The sequence below is a fragment of the Sinohyriopsis cumingii genome, chromosome 9 (genome assembly GCF_028554795.1).
Source record: "Sinohyriopsis cumingii isolate HCF-2022 chromosome 9, ASM2855479v2, whole genome shotgun sequence".
NCBI lineage: Eukaryota > Metazoa > Mollusca > Bivalvia > Unionida > Unionidae > Sinohyriopsis > Sinohyriopsis cumingii.
In genome coordinates, this window is record NC_142969.1 from 107051329 (window position 1) to 107077174 (window position 25846).

General features: G+C 35.8%; 1 protein-coding gene across 1 annotated transcript in view; it reads left to right on the plus strand.

Moving 5' to 3' along the window:
* The window catches only part of LOC149792434 (ecdysone-induced protein 78C-like), a 147021-nt gene that overhangs the window by 75773 nt on the left and 45402 nt on the right, over nucleotides 1-25846 (plus strand). Inside the window, exon 3 of the mRNA XM_089971001.1 lies at nucleotides 9936-10077. Within this exon, the coding sequence (XP_089827127.1) occupies nucleotides 9936-10077 (142 nt within the window). The remainder of the gene's footprint in view (nucleotides 1-9935; nucleotides 10078-25846) is intronic.

Below are 25846 nucleotides of genomic sequence, written 5' to 3' on the forward strand. Positions count from 1 at the left end.
AAGCGTTATGGACGATAATTGGGTCCTTTCTATTGTGAATGAGGGGCACTGATTCCAGTTTTGGGAACCACTTTCTCTATCCAGGACCCCATCTTTCTTCACCAATCCAGTCTGGTGAAACTGAGGAAAGAAGTTCACATACTTTTAAAAAGGGGCAGTTTAGAGGGTCATGAATGATCAGCCACCTGCCTTCTATTCCCATATCTTCCTAGTCACAAAGAAAAAAGGAAAGTTTTGCATTATAATCGACTTCTCCCCCTTTAAACCGGTTTCTTCTGGAAGAACATTTCAAGATGGAGACCACCTCCTCACCACAAATATAACCAGTTTTGCTAAGAGCAGGAAGTTTTTAAATACCGGGTCCTACCATTCAGAATTTCTTCCACACCAGAGTGTTTACTCAAGTTATGTGAATAGTGGCAGATACCACTGGTTACTGGGAATACTGTACCAATTGTCCAGTATTTCGATGACAGGCTGGTCCACAATTTTAAAATCTAGTCCCTTCATCAGGATCTGTACTGAGAAATCTGAACTCACTCCATCGCAAGACTTTGTTTTCATGGGGATGAATTTCCTTACAAACCAGAACTGGATTGAATAGTTCTAATCCTGGCCATGTAAGAGATTCTACAAGCAGTAACTCATTTGTCTGCCGACTGTACCTGTCCCTTTAACACCTCAGCTGTCTTGGTTCTACTAGGACTTTTCCATAAGTGACCTCTGCAGTTCCTCCTTCTAGAAAGGTGGAAGCCTCACAAAGATTCTCTATCAACAGTGGTCTTTTCTAGGACCAGCATTTCATCACCATTTGCTGTGGTGGATGAATCATGAGAGATTCAAGATTAGAATCTCCATGCATACACCCAAACCCCACTCCAATCTCTTTGTCCACATGTCAGATTCCAGTTGGGGTGCTCATTTAGAATCAGAGGGTACAATTCTACAGGAATCATCCTTTCACATAAACAGACTAGAAATAAAGGCTGTATACCTAGCGTTGCAAGGGTGCATCTAGAGTGTAAGGGGTCAGTGGTCTCTTCAGACAACACATCCATTATAGTTTGTCTCCAATGTAAAGGAGGCACACATGCCCTATCTCTTTGTGTGGAAATGTGGAACCTCCTGTCCTGGGCCACCTCAGAGAACATAACACATAGAGTTCAGCATATTCTGGGAAGGAAAAACAGAATGGACTCTTCACTGCAGTAGTGCTACAGAGTCCCTGTTCTTGATGTGTGGAAGGCAACTGGTGGATCTGTTTGCAACCAAGCTCAACAACATACTCCCCATTTTATGTTTCTCCTGTCCTGGATCAAGGAGCTTGAGCAGTGGATCTGTTCAGCCTCCAGTGGGATTGGCTGTTTGCTTACGCCTTCCCACCCTTCTGACTGATTCCTCAAGTGCTGAAAAAAGTCAGAACTTCCACTGCTCAGATCATTTTCATAGCCCCTCTGTGGCCTCAGTGCTCATGGTTCAATGATCTTCTAAACTTGTTGATCGCTCAACACAGGTCTCTTACTCCCCAGGAGGGATCTTCTTTCGCAATACCGAGGATCCCTTTTCCACAGCAACCCACAAATTCTCCACCTTCATGCTTGGCTCATCTCAAGTGATCTCTCCAGAGAACAACTTTTTGGACTGATCGCTAGTTGCATCATTCAGTCCAGGAGATCTTCTACATTCTTCTGTGATTGGCGAAACATATTGATCCTAGCCACCCATCTATAACCTGAGTCTGCAGATGATTTTCTTTTATTTCTCTTTGAGAACTAAATATGCTTTGTATCCACTATGCTTTGTATCCACTATCAAGGGCTTTAGAGCTGCAATTTCTAACACACTTAAATTCTCTCCAGGCACAGTAATTGGTTTGGATTCACACAATGCGATCATATTAAGTATTTTGAACTGCAGAGACCTGTCTCGCACTCTCTTACACCTAGATGGAATCTGTTTTATTGTCATTAACTGAAACCCCCTATGAGCCATTGAATGAGGCTTCTTTTCAGGACCTCACTTTCAAGCCCTCACCTCAGCGCAGTGATGAAGTGAGATTTGAAAAAATTACCTTCCGTAGCTCCACTATCAATAGAAATCCCAAGTCTCAGTGGAATCTGTGCTGTGGGTGATAAAGACTGGCTTGCAGTCTAGTGGGGGCACTGTTTCTGTCTTAAGGCATCCAAAGAAAAATGAAAGGGTAGGAAGTGTCTCTTCCTCCCTCTCAAGGGCTCTGTAGACATTTCAGCTGCCACTATTTCATGGTGGATTGTCACCACAATCAAAAGAGCATACCAGTTTCTTACTGATTGAGACCTTTCCTTTATGAAACTTAAAGACCATGAGGTTTGACCCATTGCTACCTGATGGGCCTACCTTAATCACTCCTCCTTAGAGGACATCGTGATGGCAGCATTTTGGCATTCCCATACTACCTTTTCCTTCTTTTACCTGCGCTCGTTATCACAACAAAGCAACGGCTCTTTTCTCTGGGTCCAGTTGTTATGGCACAACCGGTGGCCCCAAGAAATACCAACCTTCCATAGCATAGACCTCTCCATCAATGGTGATTATTTTCCATTTTCTCTGGGTTTTTCATCAGTTTAACAAAGCATCAGCCAACCCTCCTTATTGACAAATTCAGCTAAACAATAGCCATGGGTAAGCTATTGCTGCTATTAAAGTGTAGTTTTTATGGTGGGTAAAACTAATTTTAATTATGCAATACTTACCCATGGCTATTGTCAAATGTCCTTCTCCCACCATGCTCAGATGTCCTGGTGTAGTAGCCGTCTATGAAAAAGATGAACTAACTGTGCTTGTTTTGCATGTAACTTTCCAGGGACAAGCAAGCTTACAATCAATTACATTATAATGACATTTCTTCACTCTAAGGGAGGATGAATGCACATCAAACAGACGGTATGTTTATTTGGCAAGAAGAAAGATAAACAATAGCCATGGGTAAGTTATTGCTGCTATTAAAATGTAGTTTCTTTGGGGGGGGGGTAAAACTAATTTTAATTAAGCAATACTTACCCATGGCTATTGTCAAATGCCCTGCTCAGATGTCCTGGTGTAGCAGCCATCTATGAAAAAGATGAACTAACTGTGCTTGTTTTGCATGTAACTTTCCAGGGATAAGCAAGCTTGTACTCAGTTGCATCATAATGACTCTAAGGGAGGATGTATGCACATCAAACAGACGGTATGTTTATTTGGCAAAACGAAAGATAAACAACAGCCATGGGAATGTATTGCATAATTAAATTTAGTTTCCACCCAAACCCACTACCACATTTCTGCACATCATCTACTGTTACTAAACATTGTTGACAGCTTGCACTTGAGGTAAGGAAGAACTGTATTGATTTTGAGGTTAAAAGGTCAAAGATTAAGCTCAATTTCACTGCAAAAATAAAAATGGTTTCTGCACAACATTTGTTCTACATTATATATCAGGACGTGATTGGTTAGCTTGCACATTGGGTAAGAAATAAGCCTGTCAATAGGGTTAGGGTTAATTTGGGGTTCAAAAGGTTAAAGGTCTTGGTCATTAACTAAAATAAGAAAAATGGTTTCTACACATTATCATACAATATACACCTGGACCAAGCTTTGAGGTTGGCTTGCAAATCCCTATTGGGATGAGCAGATCAAAGTTCAAGGTCACTATGACTGAAAGAATAAAAATGCTTTCTGAATAGTAACATCACAGACCTGAAATAAGCACTGCAAATGGCTTGCACTCTGGGTAAAAAAGGAGCTATTCCATATTGGGGTATAAAGATATGAGGTCACTTTGTCAGAAAGAAAAATGGTTTCTGCACAATAATATTAGTTTTACATTACAAACCTATGGCAATATTTGTGACTGGCTTGCAGAGAGGATTAGAAAGAAGCTCAACCATATTGGGGTTAAAAGATGAAAGATAAGGGTCACTATGACTGCATTATGACATTAATTCTAGGTCACAGACCTGGATGAAACTTTGGGGTTCCCTTTAACTTGGGGGGAGGAAGAAGACTTTATAATGGGGTCAAAAGTTCAAGGTCACTATGATTGATAGAAGAAAAATTATTTCTGCACAACAACATTAGTTCTTCATAACAGACCTGAATCAAACTTTGACAATAGTTTCACATTGGGTGAGGAAGAAACCTGTCTTTTTTGGGGTCAAAAGGTAAGAAGTAAAGGTCACTAACTGAAAGAAGAAACAATTTTTTTGCATTTAGTTGTAGACTATATACTTGACCAGATAGCTTGCAGTAAGGTACAGAAGAGGCCGGTTGATTGGGGATTTTGCAGAATGGTTTTTGTGTTAGTAAGTTCTTTGACCAAACCTTGTGGATGACTTGTATATAATATAATAAGAAAAGATTCTGGAGTGAAAGGTCAGTGTGTATGATAAGTCAAAGAAAAGAATATTAACTTTGTTGTAAAGTTGCCAGTATGATGCCATCAGCAAGAGTCTTTATCTGCCCCCAGGTCATTGGGAGTGGTTCAGAAGTCAAATTTACATCAGTTGCAGTTATTGTGACATTTTAAGATATTTCCTTGCCATACTAAATATATGCAATCAATAGGATGAGATGGAGTACTATAGATAGTTGTGGGGAAGAGGTGTTCTGAAATAGGTAGTTAAAAGTATTTTTGTATCTTTTATGTCAAGATTTTGTAGTTGCTTTTGTTTAGAAATAATGTATTATATAGTCTTAAGTGTAAGAGTTGCCTGTTATGGTCTTTTATCAATGAGACTCAGGCATCAGTTGGTACATGTAGCACAATATACTGTAGTCAAGGAAATATATTCCTAGAAAGTGGTGTGTGTGTGTGTGTGTGTGTGTGCAGTTGTATTTGGTGTTAGCCAAGGACATTCATACCAACTTTACCAAGGACACACCTCCAGCCCATGACATCCTCAGTTGAAAAAATGGTAAAATCTTGCTTCTATCAACTATTTTAGCCTAGAATGACGTACAATCTTGATTTGTAGGAAGGTCCCTGTTTACACTCTTGGTGCATGTCAGTGATTTTGGAGTGTATCTTTCTTCCAAAGCTGGAGATAGACACACCCGAATCCATGTCCTCGATTGCCCAGTGGAAAACTTGTAGAGAAAGATCACCTGCTATCAAATTACACGTTGAAAAAATGTATTATCTCCCTTTAGATCCAAGCATCAAATACCAACTACTTAGCTAAACTGGAAGAAGAAAATCTGGTGCATATAACAGTCCCTGGTATTTTTTTTATTATTTCATGCATGTGAGACAATAGTGTTGGCAAACTCACAATACATTTATACCATATATGTCCAATGCATGCAAATAAATCTACGACATGTATGAAAGAAGTAAATCAAAATGCTGTTGGAATTCATTGTAGAGATGTACTGAAATTGCCTAATTACTCAACCCATCTGTAAAGTTAAACATCCTGTTTGTGACAAGATTTTACACACATAAAGATATTGAAAAGACATCCTTGATATGCTAAATTTATCCACCCCTACTTAGTATTCAAACAGGAGAGAACAGATGTGAGTCAAGTGAAAAATCCCGCTAAAGTGAGATTGAATTATCACTAACCGAATTTGGAAGTTACATGCACAGAAGTTCAATAAACATTTATCATCAAGATGATCAGTCCGAAAATGAACCATTTAATTACAGCAATGTGTTTTTCAATACCACGCTTTTAAAACTTGCAACTTCACGTGCAAGCAATGATAAGCTGTTGAATGCATTCAATGTTCTTTTAAATGTATATACTTGCTTCAGTTGGTGATTTGATGACTTTGCTTAACATATCATGAATTATGTTTGTATAGATAGTTCTGTTGTAAATGAAGTCTTAATAAAACAACACACAAAATGTAAAAAACAAGTCATCAGTCTATATTCTTTTCCCAAATTTAAAGAGGTTTTTAACAACAGCCAAAACACTCAGGATGTTCTACTGGACCAACTTGTATTTATAACTCAAAGGCTGCATTAGACTAATATTCTTACTCATTTAGTCTTTTTTCAGTATGTTTTATACAGAAGGCTGCGAGGAAAAAAACTCCAATATGTTTTCTACAAAACACCTTTACATGGTACCTTGAATTAGCAAATGTATAAAGATTTGAATCTGGAGAATGCCTGTAAGAAAAAAAAAAGAGATAGAGAGCCTGAAAAGAAAACAAAGAGAGACAGACAGACAGACAGGAATTAGCAAATGAATAAGCTAAGTGTTTTGGAAGATGATGAGAGAGAGAGAGAGAGAGAGAGAGAGATAAGTACATAACTAAGATATTACTCTGTTTTGTGAAAAAAGCAAATAGTCATTACTGATAAGGCAAGTTTCCTGCCATTAATGCTCAGATCCAGCCAGATAGTATTGTTTCAAGCCAGGGGTATTTGCCTGTCCGAGTGGTGTCAAACCCTGGTGCGATTCCACTAGATGTCATCAGTTTACCCCAAATTTCCAAAGACTTCTATACAACTTCAGTTGTAAATTAGAGAGCTGGACATGTTGATTCTGCACAAAATAATTTAGCTAATCAATGCAAGACCACAGATCTCACAACTTGCCAAATATCTATCAACCACACATCTGCATGGTTTCTCTTCATCAACTTTCCATACTGTCAGCAGTTCATGCCGTAGAAACTATATATCTATCCCTTAACACGGAACTATTTTTACTATGCCACCTTAGGCCAATCAATTTATGGTTTCAAGGCACATTTCGCCAGTACAGATGCATCACATTTGCCACCATGGCGACAAACTGTATCTGCTGAGTCCCTTCTTGTTTATTCCTTTGTGTAATTTATCAGTCTCATGCCTTAAATAATGCAACTACAGTCACACCACCAATGTACATCACTAGGTTTTAATAGGGATTATGGTACTCCAGGGATACTTTGGTGCTTTTGACCTGAATTCACTAAAAGTCAACTATGGTATCATGGAAACTCACTAACAAGTCACTCCATGATGTTTGCTTCTACTAACTGGCTAATTATTTTGGGCCAAGGAATATTTCCATTGCACCAAGTTCCAATAATCAAACAAATAATCACACAAATCTAAGAATTCCTTATAATGGAGTACTATAACCAAATGCCCATACTCCAGATTTATTGCAGTATGGTCTCCAAAGTGGTGGATTAGTCCTACTAAAGTCTAATTGCAGGACAATCAGTCAGTCAATTAATTTATCAGTCAAAAGCATCCTGATATATATTCAAATAATAATGTAATTGCCTTAAAGAACAGTTGTAGACAAAACCCTTATGGAGGTTACAGTTACTTAATACTAGTATGTGATTTGGATTTGATTTTAACATAGCTTTAACAATCTTTCAGTCATATCACTGCGATGTCTGTAGTGTGGCAGTTTATAGTGATGTCCAGCACTGGGGCATCATGCTGCATACATGTAGCATGATGTCCCACACAGTCACATTATTCTGACACTAGGCTGACTAGTCCTAACACTAACCTCTTAATGCTGAGCACCTAGAGAGGCAGCTGTTAGTACCCATTTTATGTCTTTGTTATAACTTGGCCTTGGTTCAAACCCGCGACCTCCCGCATCCAAGTCAGACATTCTAACCGCTAGGCCACCTGAGTGGTCATATTGATTCTTAAGATTGGACTAGATATGCAAACATACCCTCATTGGTCATAATGTACCAATCTCTATGGTCTCCGTCATTTTGTCAAATAGTGTGCATCCCCAGTTTGCATGGGTTATACAGAATATTTATGGAAACGTGTCTTCAGTGCACAATTCCATACATGAGTCCTCGATATCCACCAAATACTAGAATGTGTTATGTGTGTACACATGTCTGATTGGGTTATTTTATTATATATTGGCATGATTTTATCATATTGTACAGAGGCAGTTGGTTTAAGGTGCCCACTGAAAAACATACCACTGTGGCCAACAGTGCATGAAACTTGGCCAAAGCATCCTGCAAGTCCACAGAACAAGGAACCAGAAAATGATACAGTTCCAGACTACATCATACTGGTCTTAACTGGCATTATACAAGAAGACAAAATGTACTTGATCACTCAATTGTAATTGCAAGTAGCCATGAATATCAGCTCTTTTTAAATTTACTTACATAACGCGAAATGTGTAAATAACGAATCAAAGATATTTATATCAAATTTTATTCAGTTTAATTCAGCATTACATGGCCATAGTTTATTGACAGTGCTATCAGCTGTCCAGTTGTTCCAGATCTAAATGTACTTCATCCAGAGATTTAACTAGAATAAGAATGAGAACCAGCCTCTACAGCTGCAGCAGAACTAGGCCAAGCCTCCACAGCTGCAGCAGAACTAGGCCAAGCCTCTACAGCTGCAGCAGAACTAGGCCAAGCCTCTACAGCTGCCCATGAAATTGGGTCTGTGGAAAGATGAATTGCAGTAGCATATTGCTGGAAATTGATCAGATCCATCCACATCAGCACAACCAAGCTGAAGAGTTAACTGAATTGTTATGGCCTTAGCATACATTTTATTTCTGTATACTGACCTCATTTGCTTCATTTGTGATAAGCCTCTCTCAGACAGTATACTAGCTGGATGAGGCAGGATTAGGTCTATCAAACTTCCAGGCATCCAAATGCCTCCACGTTGGGAATTGAAGAAGCATGTGCTATCAGTTATTGGGTTGCAAGACTATAAGTGAGTTATTCACCATCAACTCACCTATTGATTGTCCTCAAAAATAATTTGCATTTGCTTATTTTTTGCATGGTTTCTATTATTTCATTTATTATGATAAAAGATACAATTTTTGGATTAAATTTTCTCAATATGCCTAAAATACCCACTGGTCAGATAGACTGACAAGTTGATGTATTATGCACAAATCTGCCATGAAATTAGCTGACATTTGACCTGTGGGCTAGTGGTAGTTCTGGTGGCTAATCCAAACTGGCCTGGCTAAGACTTAACCTTCACCTTTATTGCTGTGAGGATGGCTGGCATACTACTGAGCTGCCACAGCTTCATAGATGATGATATGAAGGGAGTCCAGTGTGTGTGTGTGTATTTAATTTATATTGTCTGTTTGACCTTTGTCCATTATTGAGGGCAGAGGTTTTAGGCTACCTGACTTTTGTTATGTGTTTTAAGTTTTTTTTATTAAAAATTAATTCAGGACCTAACCTTGATTACAAGTTTGGTAAGTTCTGGAAGCAAAGATGCTGACATAATTTTGTAATTTTCCGTTGGTTTTTCAGAAAAAAATAATGCTGTTGTGACATGGATCAAGCCTAGATGTGTATAAAGGTTTTTGATACTAAAGTCTTTGGTCCTATCTTAAATTCAGTCTATGGAACCATTTACTGTTATGTTCTGGTATAATTTGAGAGGAATTAGTTATTCAAATTATTCATTGGAAATACAAAGTGCTCAATCACTTTTTGGACTAAAACACTACTTTGCTATTATTGAGGACTCATTTAAAGACATACTGGATTGTATCATTGTAGTACATAAATACATTCAAGACTATTGGTACATAAGCATTGGAATTCTTGTGGAACATTCTTTACTTTTTTACTTGTGATAGAACTTTTAAGATTATTTGGGATTTAATTCAAAATATTTGACTTTAATTTTTAAAAGTTTCACTTTGTAGCTTTGAGAAATAAATTGTTATTTTTGCTTAAATTTTTGGTTTCATAACTCTCTCTCATATATATATATATATATATATATATATATATATATATATATATATATATATATATATATATATATATATATTATATCTATCTATATATGCTGATTATTTGAAACAGAGCATAAAGCACTTTTATTAAATTTGCCGTGTGTGTAGTTTCCTAGATTTATTAGGACAGAAGATTTTAATGTGAATAAGTGAATGTGAATTTTGCTCTAAACTTTTATTTTCCAGGGCTTCTTCAGGCGAAGTATACAAAAACAAATTGAATACAGATGTCTACGGGATGGAAAATGTATGGTGATTAGACTTAATAGAAACCGATGTCAGTACTGCAGATTTAAGAAGTGTCTTGCTGTTGGCATGTCTAGGGATTGTATGTATGATTTCTTCAATTCTTTACATAAAATATATTAAATTTAATTCATCACTGGGGTACACTTTGGTGAATAGGAGCAGAAACATTATTATTTATTATGGGTTGGCCATTAACATGTCTTTGTTTTATGATAGTTTAACATTAGACTGTGAACATGCACTTTAATGAGACCAGCAGACTCCATCCTGTCAGTTTAGCCACAGTTATGTGTGTAAAGACTGATTATCTCTTACTGACCAAGGTACAGCTTTGGTTTGAAACTTTGAAAGAATATATGTGTATGTGTGATTTGGATTTTTAACATAGCTTTAACAGTTTTTCAGTCATATCGCTATGATGTCTGTAGTGTGGCAGTTTATAGTGATGTCTAGCACTGGGGCATCATGCCGCAGACATGTAGCATGATGTCCCACCCAGTCACATTATCCTGACACCAGGCCAACTAGTTCTAACACTAACCTCTCAATGCTAAGTGCCAAGCAAGGCAGCTGTTAGTACCATTTTTTAAAATTCTTTGGTATGACTAAGTGGGATTGAACCATGGCCTCCTGCATCTGAGGTGGATGCTCTAACCACTAGGCCACCGGAACAGTCTTGACTGAATATACTGAATATAGCAAGTATTTTGTTTTCATTACAGCAGCATAAAATTCTGGGTTATTCTGTAATGTTTCCCTTATTTTATGTGATTTTTATTGTTGTTGGTTTGAACAGCACTTTTAATATGTTTTGGCTATACCACATCAAGAAAATGTGAGCTGATCCCTTTCCTATGGACATGTTTTTATTGTTGTTGGTTTGAACAGCACTTTTAATATGTTTTGGCTATACCACATCAAGAAAATGTGAGCTGATCCCTTTCCTATGGACATGTTTTTATTGTTGTTGGTTTGAACAGCACTTTTAATATGTTTTGGCTATACCACATCAAGAAAATGTGAGCTGATCCCTTTCCTATGGACATGTTTTTATTGTTGTTGGTTTGAACAGCACTTTTAATATGTTTTGGCTATACCACATCAAGAAAATGTGAGCTGATCCCTTTCCTATGGACATGTTTTTATTGTTGTTGGTTTGAACAGCACTTTTAATATGTTACTGGCTATACCACGTCAAGAAAATGTGAGCTGATCCCTTCACTACGGACATGCTGAGGTAGCCATCAAACCTATGACCCTTGGATTAAGAATCAAACATTCTTCTGAGTTACTTCAGTTCTCTCGTTTAATGAAAAGCCTTGGATGGGTATTTGTATTTCCATTCACACATCTATCTGAGCTGTCCAACAGTCCATCCATGGGATTTTCATTTACACAAATATCAGATATCCATCAGTCCATACATGGGTTTTCCATTTACATATCTGAGCTGTCCATCAGGCCATCCATGGGTTTTCCATTTACATATCTGAGCTGTCCATCAGTCCATCCATGGGTTTTCCATTTACAAATCTGAGCTATCCATCAGTCCATCCATGGGTTTTCCATTTACATATCTGAGATGTCCATAAGTCCATCCATGGGTTTTCCATTCACACACCTATCTGCGATGTCCATCTGAGTCCAGCCATTAGACTTTCAGTTTCTGATCTTTTAAGATAAAGTGATGAAAATTGGTTCAGATGTAAATTATCAGGATATATTTTGCATATCAAATATCGCATACCAATACTATTTTCAAAGTCATGGTCACTGAGTACCATTCAGCTATTACTTTCTCCTCTACAAAAAAAAATCTGAGACAGTGGGATGAAACTTCGAACACTCAACAACACTCTTGTATCCTTGTACTTTCAGGTCAAGATTAAGGTTTCCATAGTTACACATGTAAATAGCTTAGCTTAGTTTGCTGCCTGTAAATGTGTTCAAAATCCTAAATCATGTGATATGTTATGTTATATGTCATGTGATGTGTCATGTGATATGTCTGGTCTTAGCCGATACACATGTCCAGGAAGTATGTTTTGAACCAATTTTGCCATCAATACATGTAGCATTATCACACTGAACCTAAGGATATAAGATATATTCAACAAAGACATGTCTTACAAACTGAATTCATTAGCAATAAAAGATATACAGTAAATGAACAATTTCTATTTGAGGTAGGTACAATATAGACATTGTCAATGGCTTACCTATATAAGACAAATACCAGATGTGGGGGAACATTTTCCTTTTGAATTGGTTTGATTAAACTGTATCATTTGAGTTATTTATATATCTGAGATGTTTTGGTGAACATTGCAGCCTTAGCCAAAGTCACTCATTTATCTCTCAACCTTCGAGATAGTAGTTGTAGTTGGCACTTCAGCACAACACTGGCTGTATGGTGCCAATAAAAGTAAAAATATTAATATATATGGATGAAAAAAAAGATATAGCCTTCAAAATAAACATAATCATGAACTGCCAGATGATAAACATTGAAGGTAAATAAATTAAAATTCCATGAAAGGTGTAAGATTTAATTCCATGAAAGGTGTAAGATATTAAAATTCCATGAAAGATATAAGATATTAAAATTCTTCGAAAAGGTGAAAGATATTAAAATTCCATGAAAGATGTAAGATATTAAAATTCCTTGAAAGGTGTAAGATATTAAAATTCCATGAAAGATGTAAGATATTATAATTCCATGAAAGGTGTAAGATATTAAAATTCCATGAAAGGTGTAAAAAATTAAAGTTCCATGAAAGGTGTAAGATATTAAAATTCCATGAAAGGTGTAAGATATTATAATTCTATGAAAGGTGTAAAATATTAAAATTCCATGAAAGGTGTAAAAAATTAAAGTTCCATGAAAGGTGTAAGATATTATAATTCCATGAAAGGTGTAAGATATTATAATTCTATGAAAGGTGTAAGATATTAAAATTCCATGAAAAGTGTAAAAAATTAAAGTTCCATGAAAGGTGTAAAATATTAAAATTCCATGAAAGGTGTAAAAAATTAAAGTTCCATGAAAGGTGTAAGATATTATAATTCCATGAAAGGTGTAAGATATTATAATTCTATGAAAGGTGTAAGATATTAAAATTCCATGAAAAGTGTAAAAAATTAAAGTTCCATGAAAGGTGTAAGATATTAAAATTCCATGAAAGGTGTAAAAAATTAAAGTTCCATGAAAGGTGTAAGATGTTAAAATTCCATGAAAGATGTAAGGTATTATATAATTCCATGAAAGGTGTAAGATATTATAATTCCATGAAAGGTGTAAGATATTATAATTCCATGAAAGGTGTAAGATATTATAATTCCATGAAAGGTGTAAGATATTAAAATTCCATGAAAGGTATAAGATATTAAAATTCCATGAAAGGTGTAAAAAATTAAAGTTCCATGAAAGGTGTAAAATATTAAAATTCCATGAAAGGTGTAAAAAATTAAAGTTCCATGAAAGGTGTAAGATATTATAATTCCATGAAAGGTGTAAGATATTAAAATTCCATGAAAGGTGTAAAAAATTAAAGTTCCATGAAAGGTGTAAAATATTAAAATTCCATGAAAGGTGTAAAAAATTAAAGTTCCATGAAAGGTGTAAGATATTATAATTCCATGAAAGGTGTAAGATATTATAATTCTATGAAAGGTGTAAGATATTAAAATTCCATGAAAAGTGTAAAAAATTAAAGTTCCATGAAAGGTGTAAGATATTAAAATTCCATGAAAGGTGTAAAAAATTAAAGTTCCATGAAAGGTGTAAGATGTTAAAATTCCATGAAAGATGTAAGGTATTATATAATTCCATGAAAGGTGTAAGATATTATAATTCCATGAAAGGTGTAAGATATTATAATTCCATGAAAAGTGTAAGATATTATAATTCCATGAAAGGTGTAAGATATTATAATTCTATGAAAGGTGTAAGATATTAAAATTCTTTGAAAGGTGTAAAAAATTAAAATTCCATGAAAGGTGTAAGATATTATAATTCCTTGAAAGGTGTAAGATATTATAATTCCATGAAAGGTGTAAGATATTATAATTCTATGAAAGGTGTAAGATATTAAAATTCTTTGAAAGGTGTAAAAAATTAAAATTCCATGAAAGGTGTAAGATATTATAATTCCATGAAAGGTGTAAGATATTATAATTCTATGAAAGGTGTAAAAAATTAAAATTCCATGAAAGGTGTAAGATATTAAAATTCCTTGAAAGGTGTAAGATATTAAAATTCTTTGAAAGGTGTAAGATATTAAAATTCCATGAAAGGTGTAAGATATTATAATTCTATGAAAGGTGTAAGATATTAAAATTCTTTGAAAGGTGTAAAAAATTAAAATTCCATGAAAGGTGTAAGATATTATAATTCCATGAAAGGTGTAAGATATTATAATTCTATGAAAGGTGTAAGATATTAAAATTCTTTGAAAGGTGTAAAAAATTAAAATTCCATGAAAGGTGTAAGATATTATAATTCCTTGAAAGGTGTAAGATATTATAATTCCATGAAAGGTGTAAGATATTATAATTCTATGAAAGGTGTAAGATATTAAAATTCTTTGAAAGGTGTAAAAAATTAAAATTCCATGAAAGGTGTAAGATATTATAATTCCATGAAAGGTGTAAGATATTATAATTCTATGAAAGGTGTAAAAAATTAAAATTCCATGAAAGGTGTAAGATATTAAAATTCCTTGAAAGGTGTAAGATATTAAAATTCTTTGAAAGGTGTAAGATATTAAAATTCCATGAAAGGTGTAAGATATTATAATTCTATGAAAGGTGTAAGATATTAAAGTTCCATGAAAGGTGTAATATATTAAAATTCCATGAAAGGTGTACGATATTAAAATTCTATGAAATATGTAAAATATTAAAATTCCATGAAAGGTGTAAAATATTAAAATTCCATGAAAGGTGTAAGATATTAAAATTCCATGAAAGGTATAAGATATTAAAATTCCATGAAAGGTGTAAGATATTAAAATTCCATGAAAGGTATAAGATATTAAAATTCCATGAAAGGTGTAAGATATTAAAATTCCATGAAAGGTGTAAAAAATTAAAGTTCCATGAAAGGTGTAAGATATTAAAATTCCATGAAAGGTGTAAGATATTAAAATTCCATGAAAGGTGTAAGATATTAAAATTCTATGAAAGGTGTAAGATATTAAAATTCCATGAAAGGTATAAGATATTAAAATTCCATGAAAGGTGTAAGATATTAAAATTCCATGAAAGGTGTAAGATATTAAAATTCCATGAAAGGTATAAGATATTAAAATTCCATGAAAGGTGTAAGATATTAAAATTCCATGAAAGGTATAAGATATTAAAATTCCATGAAAGGTGTAAGATATTAAAATTCCATGAAAGGTGTAAAAAATTAAAGTTCCATGAAAGGTGTAAGATATTAAAATTCTATGAAAGGTGTAAAATATTAAAATTCCATGAAAGGTGTAAAATATTAAAATTCCATGAAAGGTGTAAGATATTAAAATTCCATGAAAGGTATAAGATATTAAAATTCCATGAAAGTTGTAAGATATTAAAATTCCATGAAAGGTGTAAGATATTAAAATTCCATGAAAGGTGTAAGATATTAAAATTCCATGATAGGTGTAGTAGAGCCATAAAATGTGCAGACTTGCTTATGACTTCAGGTCAATATGTTCTGTATCAAATTAAGGTTAATATTATTGAGGTCAGAGTCAAAGGATGACATCATTAATTTGTATGACCTCATCATAGTAATTGTATGGACAAAATTTTCTTAATTTTATTGCTTTTGATATTATTTCCTGGCTTTTGTGCAGATAGCTTCAGAAACCATCATCTGACATATTTGTTCACGTCTATGTACATAGTAATGTGCACCCTGCAGTGCACATCATGAGTTTACATCTGCTCTCATATAAGATTCGAACAGATCAGTGGGAGCTTAGGTGGGTTAGTGGTTAACATGCTGCACTCATTTGAATCCTGGGTCAGTTTCCATGGTGTTATCTTGGGCAAGGCACCTTATTTTAATTGCCTTGGCGCTAAAAAACATACTGTGCCATAAGGGACCAAACCAAACAGATTTGAATTGTTCATTATTTTACAATTAGAAACAAAGAGAACATACCCTTATAAGTAGGTACATTGTAGTTAGGTTACAAAGAAATACTATTGGCAAAACCCACTCACTTTCGACAAATTAGCAAAAACATGAGGTAACTAACTCATGTCATTTAAAATCTGTCTTCCTTCCCACCTTGCCATTTCCATGCTGATTATTTTATCTTCTGTGTTCAGCCATTGATAAAATATATCAATGTACAGAGTACATTACAGATTTATTCCCCATGTATGATTTAAATACCGTATAACCACTTTTACACAAAGTTTCGATGTTGCTTCACGTCTTGTCTGCTTGTATGTTTTGTCTAATCTGCATGCTTGAATACAGCCAGTATGTCAAACAGCACCACTCCACTGACAGACCCTAAGATGAAAAGACAATAAAGTTGATAAGTGTATTGATGATTTATTATTATACCATAGGCTGTGTATTGTGAATCATATCAGCATGCAGCAGATGTGTATAATTTCACCCCTATTAACACATTCACCCCTGGAGCTTTTTGTAATTTTTGCCTGAAAATCGAGTAGGAAACACATTTTGAAAGCTATTTCTGAATAGACTCGTAAACACCAAATCCCCGGTCATCTTTCAATAACACACTGCCTAGTTGTGTTAGAAACATCATTTTTCATTGGCCATTTGACTCGCACATGAGCAAAAGGGTAAAAGTTGGAGTTCTTTTGAATGTTATTTTTGTTTACTTTTATTCTGCTGTAACTATTTACTCCAGTGTCTGATTTAAGCTTTCTGCGGGAATAAAAACTGAAGTATATTTCTAAGAACAAATATATAAATGTCACCAATTTGTATGTCATCTTTCATGCATCTGGCACATATATACTTGAATTAACCTAAATATCTTTGTTTTTATTTTTGAGATACCCTGCTTTCAGAATGTTTAAATTTTTTCAATGTTTCATATACAAAACTACATGCCTGTTTTTGTTATGAGTTAGAGCAAAGAACAAGTTTGATATGTTTGTGTATGGATACATTGAGGCTGTCTGGCCAGGGCATGTTAATTATTAAATGAGTTCTTTCCACCAACTCAAACTAAAGACCTTATTTATTCCATGCTCCCTCATTTATACCTTCAAAATATTGTTAGCTTTGCTGTATGAATTAAATTCAAAATGAATTGGAATTTATCAAAAGTTCAGTTCACTGTATCAAATGTTATCAATGTATGTACGTCAAGTAGTTCCAATCTGGGAGTGTGATTTGGAAATATGAATGGAACTGTTGTTTGGATGCCAGACAAAAGCATGTAAGATTAAATCGATATGTACTTGTAATAAATTAAATTATCTGCACACCCAAGTAAATTTAACCAATAAAAAAAATTCAAATTAAACTGGAATGTGTTATCCACACTCCAAATGGATAATTGAGTAGATGACAGGCAGACCTTGAAATCACTTTGATTACCTTAATTCTAACCTTAGTTCCATCTTTCTACTGGCTGAGAACTCATTGACCATTAGCTATATAACCAAATCTGGAGATTTTTATTTCTTTATGGCCTTATCTAAACCTCCAGTTTACAGAGATGGCTAAATAATTTTACATTCAGTGCATACTACATTATGAATAAAGAAACACTTCCTGTCCTTTGTGGAGGCCATGAAATTTTCAGGACTGTTTACTGTTGCCATAGCTTTGACTCATTGATGCACATGTTTGAAAAAGTGACTATCTCTCTTACACAAGATAAATTAGTTGAAAACTTGGGTCTAACACAACTTGACCCAGTGTGAACACTTCTCTTTTATCAGTACAAACAATAAAACACAAAAAATGCAATCATTGCTTTTATTGGTAAAAGAATATGCCCAGACAGTATTGTACAGATATTGTTTCTATGCCGGCATGGATATAATGCATCCCACATTTGACTGGCATGGAATGTGCTGGCCATAACAGTACAAGATAGAAATGTTAATTTTCTAGTCTTTGGAAAAAACGATGCATTTTCATCCCGATAGTGAGGACAGAATTTATCAGTGTCAGAAAAACTTACATTAATGAGGACCTGTAATCAGGACCTTAATGTCTGAAATTTAAAGTGACATATAGTAGCCAGGGGGAGATAATCAGGACCTTAATGTCTGAAATTTAAAGTGACATATAGTAGCCAGGGGGAGATAATCAGGACCTTAATGTCTGAAATTTAAAGTGACATATAGTAGCCAGGGGGAGATAATCAGGACTTTAATGTCTGAAATTTAAAATGACATATGATGTCTGAAATTAAAGTGACATATAGTAGCCAGGGGGAATATATAGTGACACAGTGGCCAGGGGGAGATAATCAGTGTGTGTGTGTGTGATATGGAGTTTTAACATAGCTCTAACAATTTTTCAGTGATATCGCTACGATGTCTGCATTGTGACAGTTTATAGTGATGTCTAGCACTGGGGCATCATGCCGCAGACATATAGCATGATGTCCCACCCAGTCACATTATCCTGACACCAGACCGACCAGTCCTTACACTAACCTCTTAATGCTGAGCGCATTAGTGAGGCAGCTGTTAGTACCATTTTTATAAGTCTTTGGTATTACTCGGCCTGGGATCGAACCCACGACCAGCCGCATCCGAGGCAGACGCTCTAACCACTAGGCCACCGGAGCGGTGTGAGATAATCAGTAGATACAATCTGTACCTTAATAGATGAAGCATGTAGTGACACCGAGTGGACAGGGGGAGGTTAAATATTCAGATCAATTTTCCAGCAGAAAGGTCTATTAATTGCTTTGGCACTCATTAATTGATGAACTTGATGATCTCCTGGCATTTAAGAAAGACAGATGTTACAGACCTGCCAACTCTTATGCTTTTGCATAAGTCTTATGAAATTTACCCTTAAAATATGGGCTTACGGCATACAATCATAAACTATGGAAAAAAGATCATTGTCAAAAAATCTGGAAAATTTGATCATCTGTGTTTGATATGGATCTGGGTTTCATATTAGGGGGCGCTCACCAGTTATTATGTACTTTTGAGAGAGTGACATATGTAAGGTGAAGTTGTTTGCATTTAAACATGCACAGTGGAGAGAATGTTGGCATACCTCTATGCTACATTAATGTAATGTGGATGATATTTCTTCGGATATTGCAAAGGTTCATCTATCTGTTTGCAGTTCATACCGGTCTGCCTTGAGATCTGAGACCAAAAATTCTAAAATCCAGACACAAAATCGGATTCCAACCACGGCGAATTTTGGGTGGAAAAAAAAAGTGGGTCCAAAAAATGAGGTTTTTCCCTCTATGTTTTTTAGTGCAACTAGAACTTCCAGATCTGTCTACCTTTCTATAATACCACCCACTTTAGTGTATCATACATGACCTCAACGCAACAGAGCTCAGCAGTAGGCTACTACCTCCTGCCACGTAAACTCATCAGCAGGAGTTGATGTGTTAAAACATGCACAGCAGAGAGAATGTTGGCATACCTCTATGCTACTTTAATGTAATGTGGCTGACATTTCTTTTGGAAATTGTACATGATCTAAGCACACTGCTAACTAAAATGACTGCTCCCTTGTGCTTAAAAATCAGTCTGAATTAGTCGAAAGTACACTATCCATAGCAGCTATTAAAATAGGGAAAATGAACTTTGCCAGACTAGACAATACCAGCTTCTGAAAGAGCAATGAATGAATTCCCAAATATATAAAATGTAAAAAATGTTATCAGCATTTTTTTAATACAATTTACCTCAGAAGTTCAGGAAGTGAAAATGACCAAGTGAAGCTAGCACTTTTTTGAAAGCTGCACATCTGGAGTAAGGCCAAGCTGTATACTCTATAACCTATATTACACCCATCAATCATACGCCAAAATAAGGGGAATTAAAGGTTCTTTGGATTATGCCTAAAATATACAAGGTCTTTTCTAAATTGCCAGTATAACCAGTGAGGAAAGCCAGGGAAATTCTTTTTTTTTTTAAATTCTAACCCTTTGCAAAATGTGAAACCGTAGAGCACCACCTTAGAAGTAGTGAAATTGGTCAGTGAACCAGACTAACTTTACAGCAGCATGTCAGATGCTTTAAACTGTACATATTTGTTCATGCTAAGCATCAGCATGATCAGACTGTTGATCATATAACTTTTTTTAAAAATGGAATCCAGCAAGCAATGCATGTTTAAGACAAAAGGGGAAATAAGCCTCTTGAAAAGTGTTAATAATCAACACAGAAAAATAGAAAGGAATATTCAGATTCTTGTGAAGATAAGCTGAAAGGGATACAGTTATGTTTATTGGACATCATGTGCCAACTTGAGTATGACTCGTGGTGGGAAATATGATTTCCGTCGTCATGTGAAATGGAAAAAAGAATTTCCAAGAATTACATCAAGCTGAGATATAGCAACAAGCCATTGAGCTCCATAGGGTTTGGAACTAAAATTGTGCAACTTTACTAGTGGTAAATATAGTCCATGCATACTTTACAAATTTTTCAGTTGAACATAAGGTTTATTGTCGCTGTATGTTCCGAATACTGAACATTTAGTTACGTTTTCCAGCTTTACAATAACAGGTTATATTTTGTTACACCTTACTTATGGGAAAAATTGAACTGCCTTACTGAGATGGACTTGTCAGGTTGGCAGGTCTGATGTTATATTAAAATCAGCATAAAGAACTGCAAACATTTTTTTTTGACCTTGCCAGTCTCTTTATGCTATGACATTTGAGTGTGGTATCCATTTTCTTCAAGCATGATAACCTCTGCTGTTTTGTTGACTTCGTTAGACATGGCATCCTCGGCTGTTTATTCATTCTTTAGACATTGCAACCTCAGCTGTTTTGTTGATTTCTTTTCCAAAGTGCTTAAACAGTTTTTAACAGATTTAACAATGTTTTTATGCATTTTGACTTTTATAGCTTGTACAGATGATATACACTCAGTTTTTTTTTTCATAAAAATGCACATTATTAGAAACCTTTAAGATTATTTGTGACCAAATTCAATTAAAGGCATCCTGGAAAGCCATTACAAATGCAGTGCTGAAAAAATCAATTGTCTAATAGCCCAGAACAAAGCGAAAGTTAAAATTTGCTGGTAAAAGTTTTGTGTTACTTGCTGAAAATGTTCTTATAGAAATGAAGAAACATTTATATGTTTGTTTCCCCATCATGAAAACTCTCCATCCAGGGCAAATTTATTAATTTTTGGGGATTTGTATGTTATTCTTCTTTCCTGGAAAATATACTTCATGGAGATGCATATTACTTTTGGGATTTGGGATGGAGAGCCATGATAGGTATTAATTAGAAGTGTTTCTTTGGTTTGATTTGTGTGTGTGTTTTTTTTATTTTTCATCACTCAAGTGCTTTTTATTTATTGAATCTTACAGTAATCTCTGTTTTCATCCACTTTTTTCCCCCACAGCTTTAATCATTTAAACAGTTTTGTTAAGTAAGCACAATTTTGAATGATAGATCATCTACACCGTCTGTATTTTCAATGATTTTCCTAGTCCAGACAAAACAGATAAGACCAAATTGAACATGCTATTTGTCATTGATTTTTTGCAAAGTGCCTTTATCACTATGGATCATTATTTAAAATGAAGACTGCTATGCAAAGTAACAGCTTTCTGACATTGATTTTTTTTGCCCTCAACACCATGGCTATGCTGAGATCTCAAGAGTGCAGTGTAAAAGGGATCTGTATACAGACTGTCCCAGAAATATGTCATTAGTGATGATTTGGGGGCCTCGAGTAGCTGAGTGATCTAAAGCACTTACCGTTATGGATCACTGTCATCTCACCTCTGTGTGGGTTCAAGTCTTGGATTTCGCTAATGTGGTTATGTGAGAAAGCTTGCCAGTAGCTACTCGTGGGTCAGTGGTTCTTTCTGGTGTTTTCCCGGATTCTTCCTACACCCTTTATACTGGCCGCATTGTATAGCCTATCTTGTGCTGAAAAATGTCTTTAAACCCTACAAAAAAAACAACAACAACAACAGATGACATGGTTATGTTGAGAGCACATCCTAACAAGAATTTGGTTAACATATCAGAAAATGTTATTATATAGGAAATACATACCCATACCACAGAATATTTTTGGACCCTTTTCATATCATGTGGAAGAGTATATAGTATATAGAGTAAGCCATGTCCATCCATCCTGTGAAAGAATTTATCGTGTTGCTCATATCCATTAGTCCTGTTACATCCTGTGTAGGAGTACACTTTTTAGTGGCATAGCACACCTCCATTCATCTTGTCACATCCTGTGTAGGGGTACACTTTGTATAGCATAGCCCACCTCCATCCATCCTGTCACATCCTGTGTAGGGATACACTTTGTACAGCATTGTCCACCTCCATCCATCCTGTCACATCCTGTGAGAGAATTTATCGTGTTGCTCATACCCATTAGTCCTGTTACATCCTGTGTAGGAGTACACTTTATATGGCATAGTCCACCTCCATCCATCTTGTCACATCCTGTGTAGGGGTACACTTTGTATAGCATTGTCCACCTCCATCCATCCTGTCACATCCTGTGTAGCGGTACACTTTGTACAGCATTGTCCACCTCCATCCATCCTGTCACATCCTGTGAAAGAATTTATCGTGTTGCTCATACCCATTAGTCCTGTTACATCCTGTGTAGGAGTACACTTTATATGGCATAGTCCACCTCCATCCATCTTGTTACATCCTGTGTAGGGGTACACTTTGTATAGCATTGTCCACCTCCATCCATCCTGTCACATCCTGTGTAGCGGTACACTTTGTATAGCATTGTCCACCTCCATCCATCCTGTCACATCCTGTGAAAGAATTTATCGTGTTGCTCATACCCATTAGTCCTGTTACATCCTGTGTAGGAGTACACTTTATATGGCATAGCCCACCTCCATCCATCCTGTCACATCCTGTGTAGAAAGGTACACTTTGTATACCATAGCCCACCTCCATCCATCCTGTCACATCCTGTGTAGGGGTACACTTGTATAGCATGGCCCACCTCCATCCATCTTGTCACATCCTGTGTAGGGGTACACTTTGTATAGCATAGACCACCTCCATCCATCCTGTGTAGGGGTACACTTTGTATAGCATGGCCCACCTCCATCCATACTGTCACATCCTGTGTAGGGGTACACTTTGTATAGCATAGCCCACCTCCATCCATCCTGTGTAGAAAGGTACACTTTGTATACCATAGCCCACCTCCATCCATCCTGTCACATCCTGTGTAGGGGTACACTTTGTATAGCGTGGCCCACCCCCATCCATACTGTCACATCCTTTGTAGGGGTACACTTTGTATAGCATAGACCACCTCCATCCATCCTGTGTAGGGGTACACTTTGTATAGCATGGCCCACCTCCATCCATACTGTCATATCCTGTGTAGGGGTACACTTTGTATAGCATGGCTCACCTCCATCCATCCTGTCACATCCTGTGTAGGGGTAATTGTATGTAGTGTTGCCCATCTCCATTCATCTAGACTGCTCTGCTGGCCTAGTGGCTAGAGTGTCTGCCTTAAATGTTGGACGTTGCGGGTTTGAACTCCGGTCAAGTTGTACCAAAGACATAATAATGGAAACGGGGTGGGACATCATGCCACATGTCTGCGGCATGATGCCCCAGTGCTAGACATTACTATGAACTAACGCACTGCAGACATCATAGTGATATTACTGAAAAATTGTTCTAGCTATGTTAAAACTCCAGATCACAGACACACACACTCCATCCGGAATACTTTGGATCAGTGAGGTTTATTGGGTTGTATATGATAATAAAGATGACTGGGAGAAACATGCTACAGCCTTCAGAATATTTTGGATCAGTGAGGTTTATTGCGTTATTATAGGCTGATAAAGATGACCTGGGGAAGTATGCTATAACCCCATGAGTATTTTGGATCAATGAGGTTTAATGCCTTATAGGGTGATAAAGATTACTGGGGGAAGCAGGCTACAGCCCCAGAGTACTATGGATCAGTAAGGTTTAATGCCACGTAAGGTGATAAAGATGATTGGGGGAAGTATGCTATAACCCCAGAGTACTTTTGATCAATGAGGTTTAATGCATTATAGGGTGATGATGATTGAGAGAAGCATGCTACACCCTCAGAGTATTTTGGATCAGTGAGGTTTAATGCCTTATAGGGTGATAAAGATTACTGGGGGAAGCAGGATATAGCCCCAGAGTACTATGGATCAATGAGGTTTAATGCCTTATAGGGTGATAAAGATTACTGGGGGAAGCAGGCTACAGCCCCAGAGTACTATAGATCAGTGAGGTTTAATGCCTTATTTGGTGATAAAGATTACTGGGGAAAACATGCTACAGCCCCAGAGTACTATGGATAAATGAGGTTCAGTGCCTTATAGGGTGATAAAGATTACTGGGGGAAGCAGGCTACAGCCCCAGAGTACTATGGATCAGTGAGGTTTAATGCCTTATAGGGTGATAAAGATTACTGTGGAAAACATGCTACAGCCTGCCCCAGAATACTATGGATCAGTGAGGTTTAATGCCTTATAGAGTGATAAAGATTACTGGGGGAAGCATGCTTCAGCCTAAGATTACTGTGATTCAGTGAGGTTTAATGGGCTATATGGTGATAAAGGTTTCTGGGGGAAGCCTGTTGCAACCCTTTAATACTTTGAATCAGTGAGGTTTATTTTTTTTAATTATTTATTGGATAAAAATTTTTAAGCATTCTTATTTTCATGATCGGATTCTTGTTTTAAAAAGCTGGATTCCTATTTTACATTGGCAAGATCTGTCATCTCTTCATCCTGGCATTTATTGTCAAAATCAAATATCTTTATTGAACATATATCACAGACCCTTGAAGTTCTATCACTGTAGCAAGAAATGTAAAAATATATTGAGAAAAATGAAACAAAAAAAATTATATATTTTGTTTCATTGTGGCTTGTTTATCATTATCAAGGAGATGATTAATTGCAATGTTATTTCCCTGGTTGAGTAAATAATAAAATGAAATATTGATGGAATAATCAGAGATCTGAGCAGATATAGAATAGACCCCCCTTATGTAAGTTGTAGCAATTTAATTAATTATGAAAACAAAATGAAATTGAAGATGAGATTTGAAGGATATGATTTTCTTTAAAATAATTACCAAGATTTATAAATAATGCATTTAGCCAAAAAGACAAATTTCATCATTAAATTGAGTTAATGATTGAACTCAATTGCCCAACATGCTTGCATAACCTGCTTGCTTGCTGGTCACTCCAAATTCAACGTTGGTGACAGGTTAGAGTTGGCATGTTCCTCCTTTTTCTCCAGCCTCCATTGGGTCATCAGTCATAATTTGGTTGTCTCCTCCCTTGCCCACTGTATGGGTGTACAGTATATAGAGAACTATTTCCCTTTTAAAAGAAATACATAAGTAACCTAAATATTTATCAGGTTTTTTGTTTTTTACTTCTGGGATCAAACATTACTCTTGCTCTTGTTGCATCAGATATCATAATTCAACAGAAACTAAGGCTAATATGGGGTCAGTTCAGTCTAACAGCTAATACATAAACTTAGTGCAAGAAGATTCATGCATCTCCCTAACAGGCTATTTAGTATCTCTAACTGAACTAATATAATCTAGACAATAAACTGTATGCCCTGCTCTGAACTACCGATCATTGATTGGCTTAATTTTTTGGCTGGTGG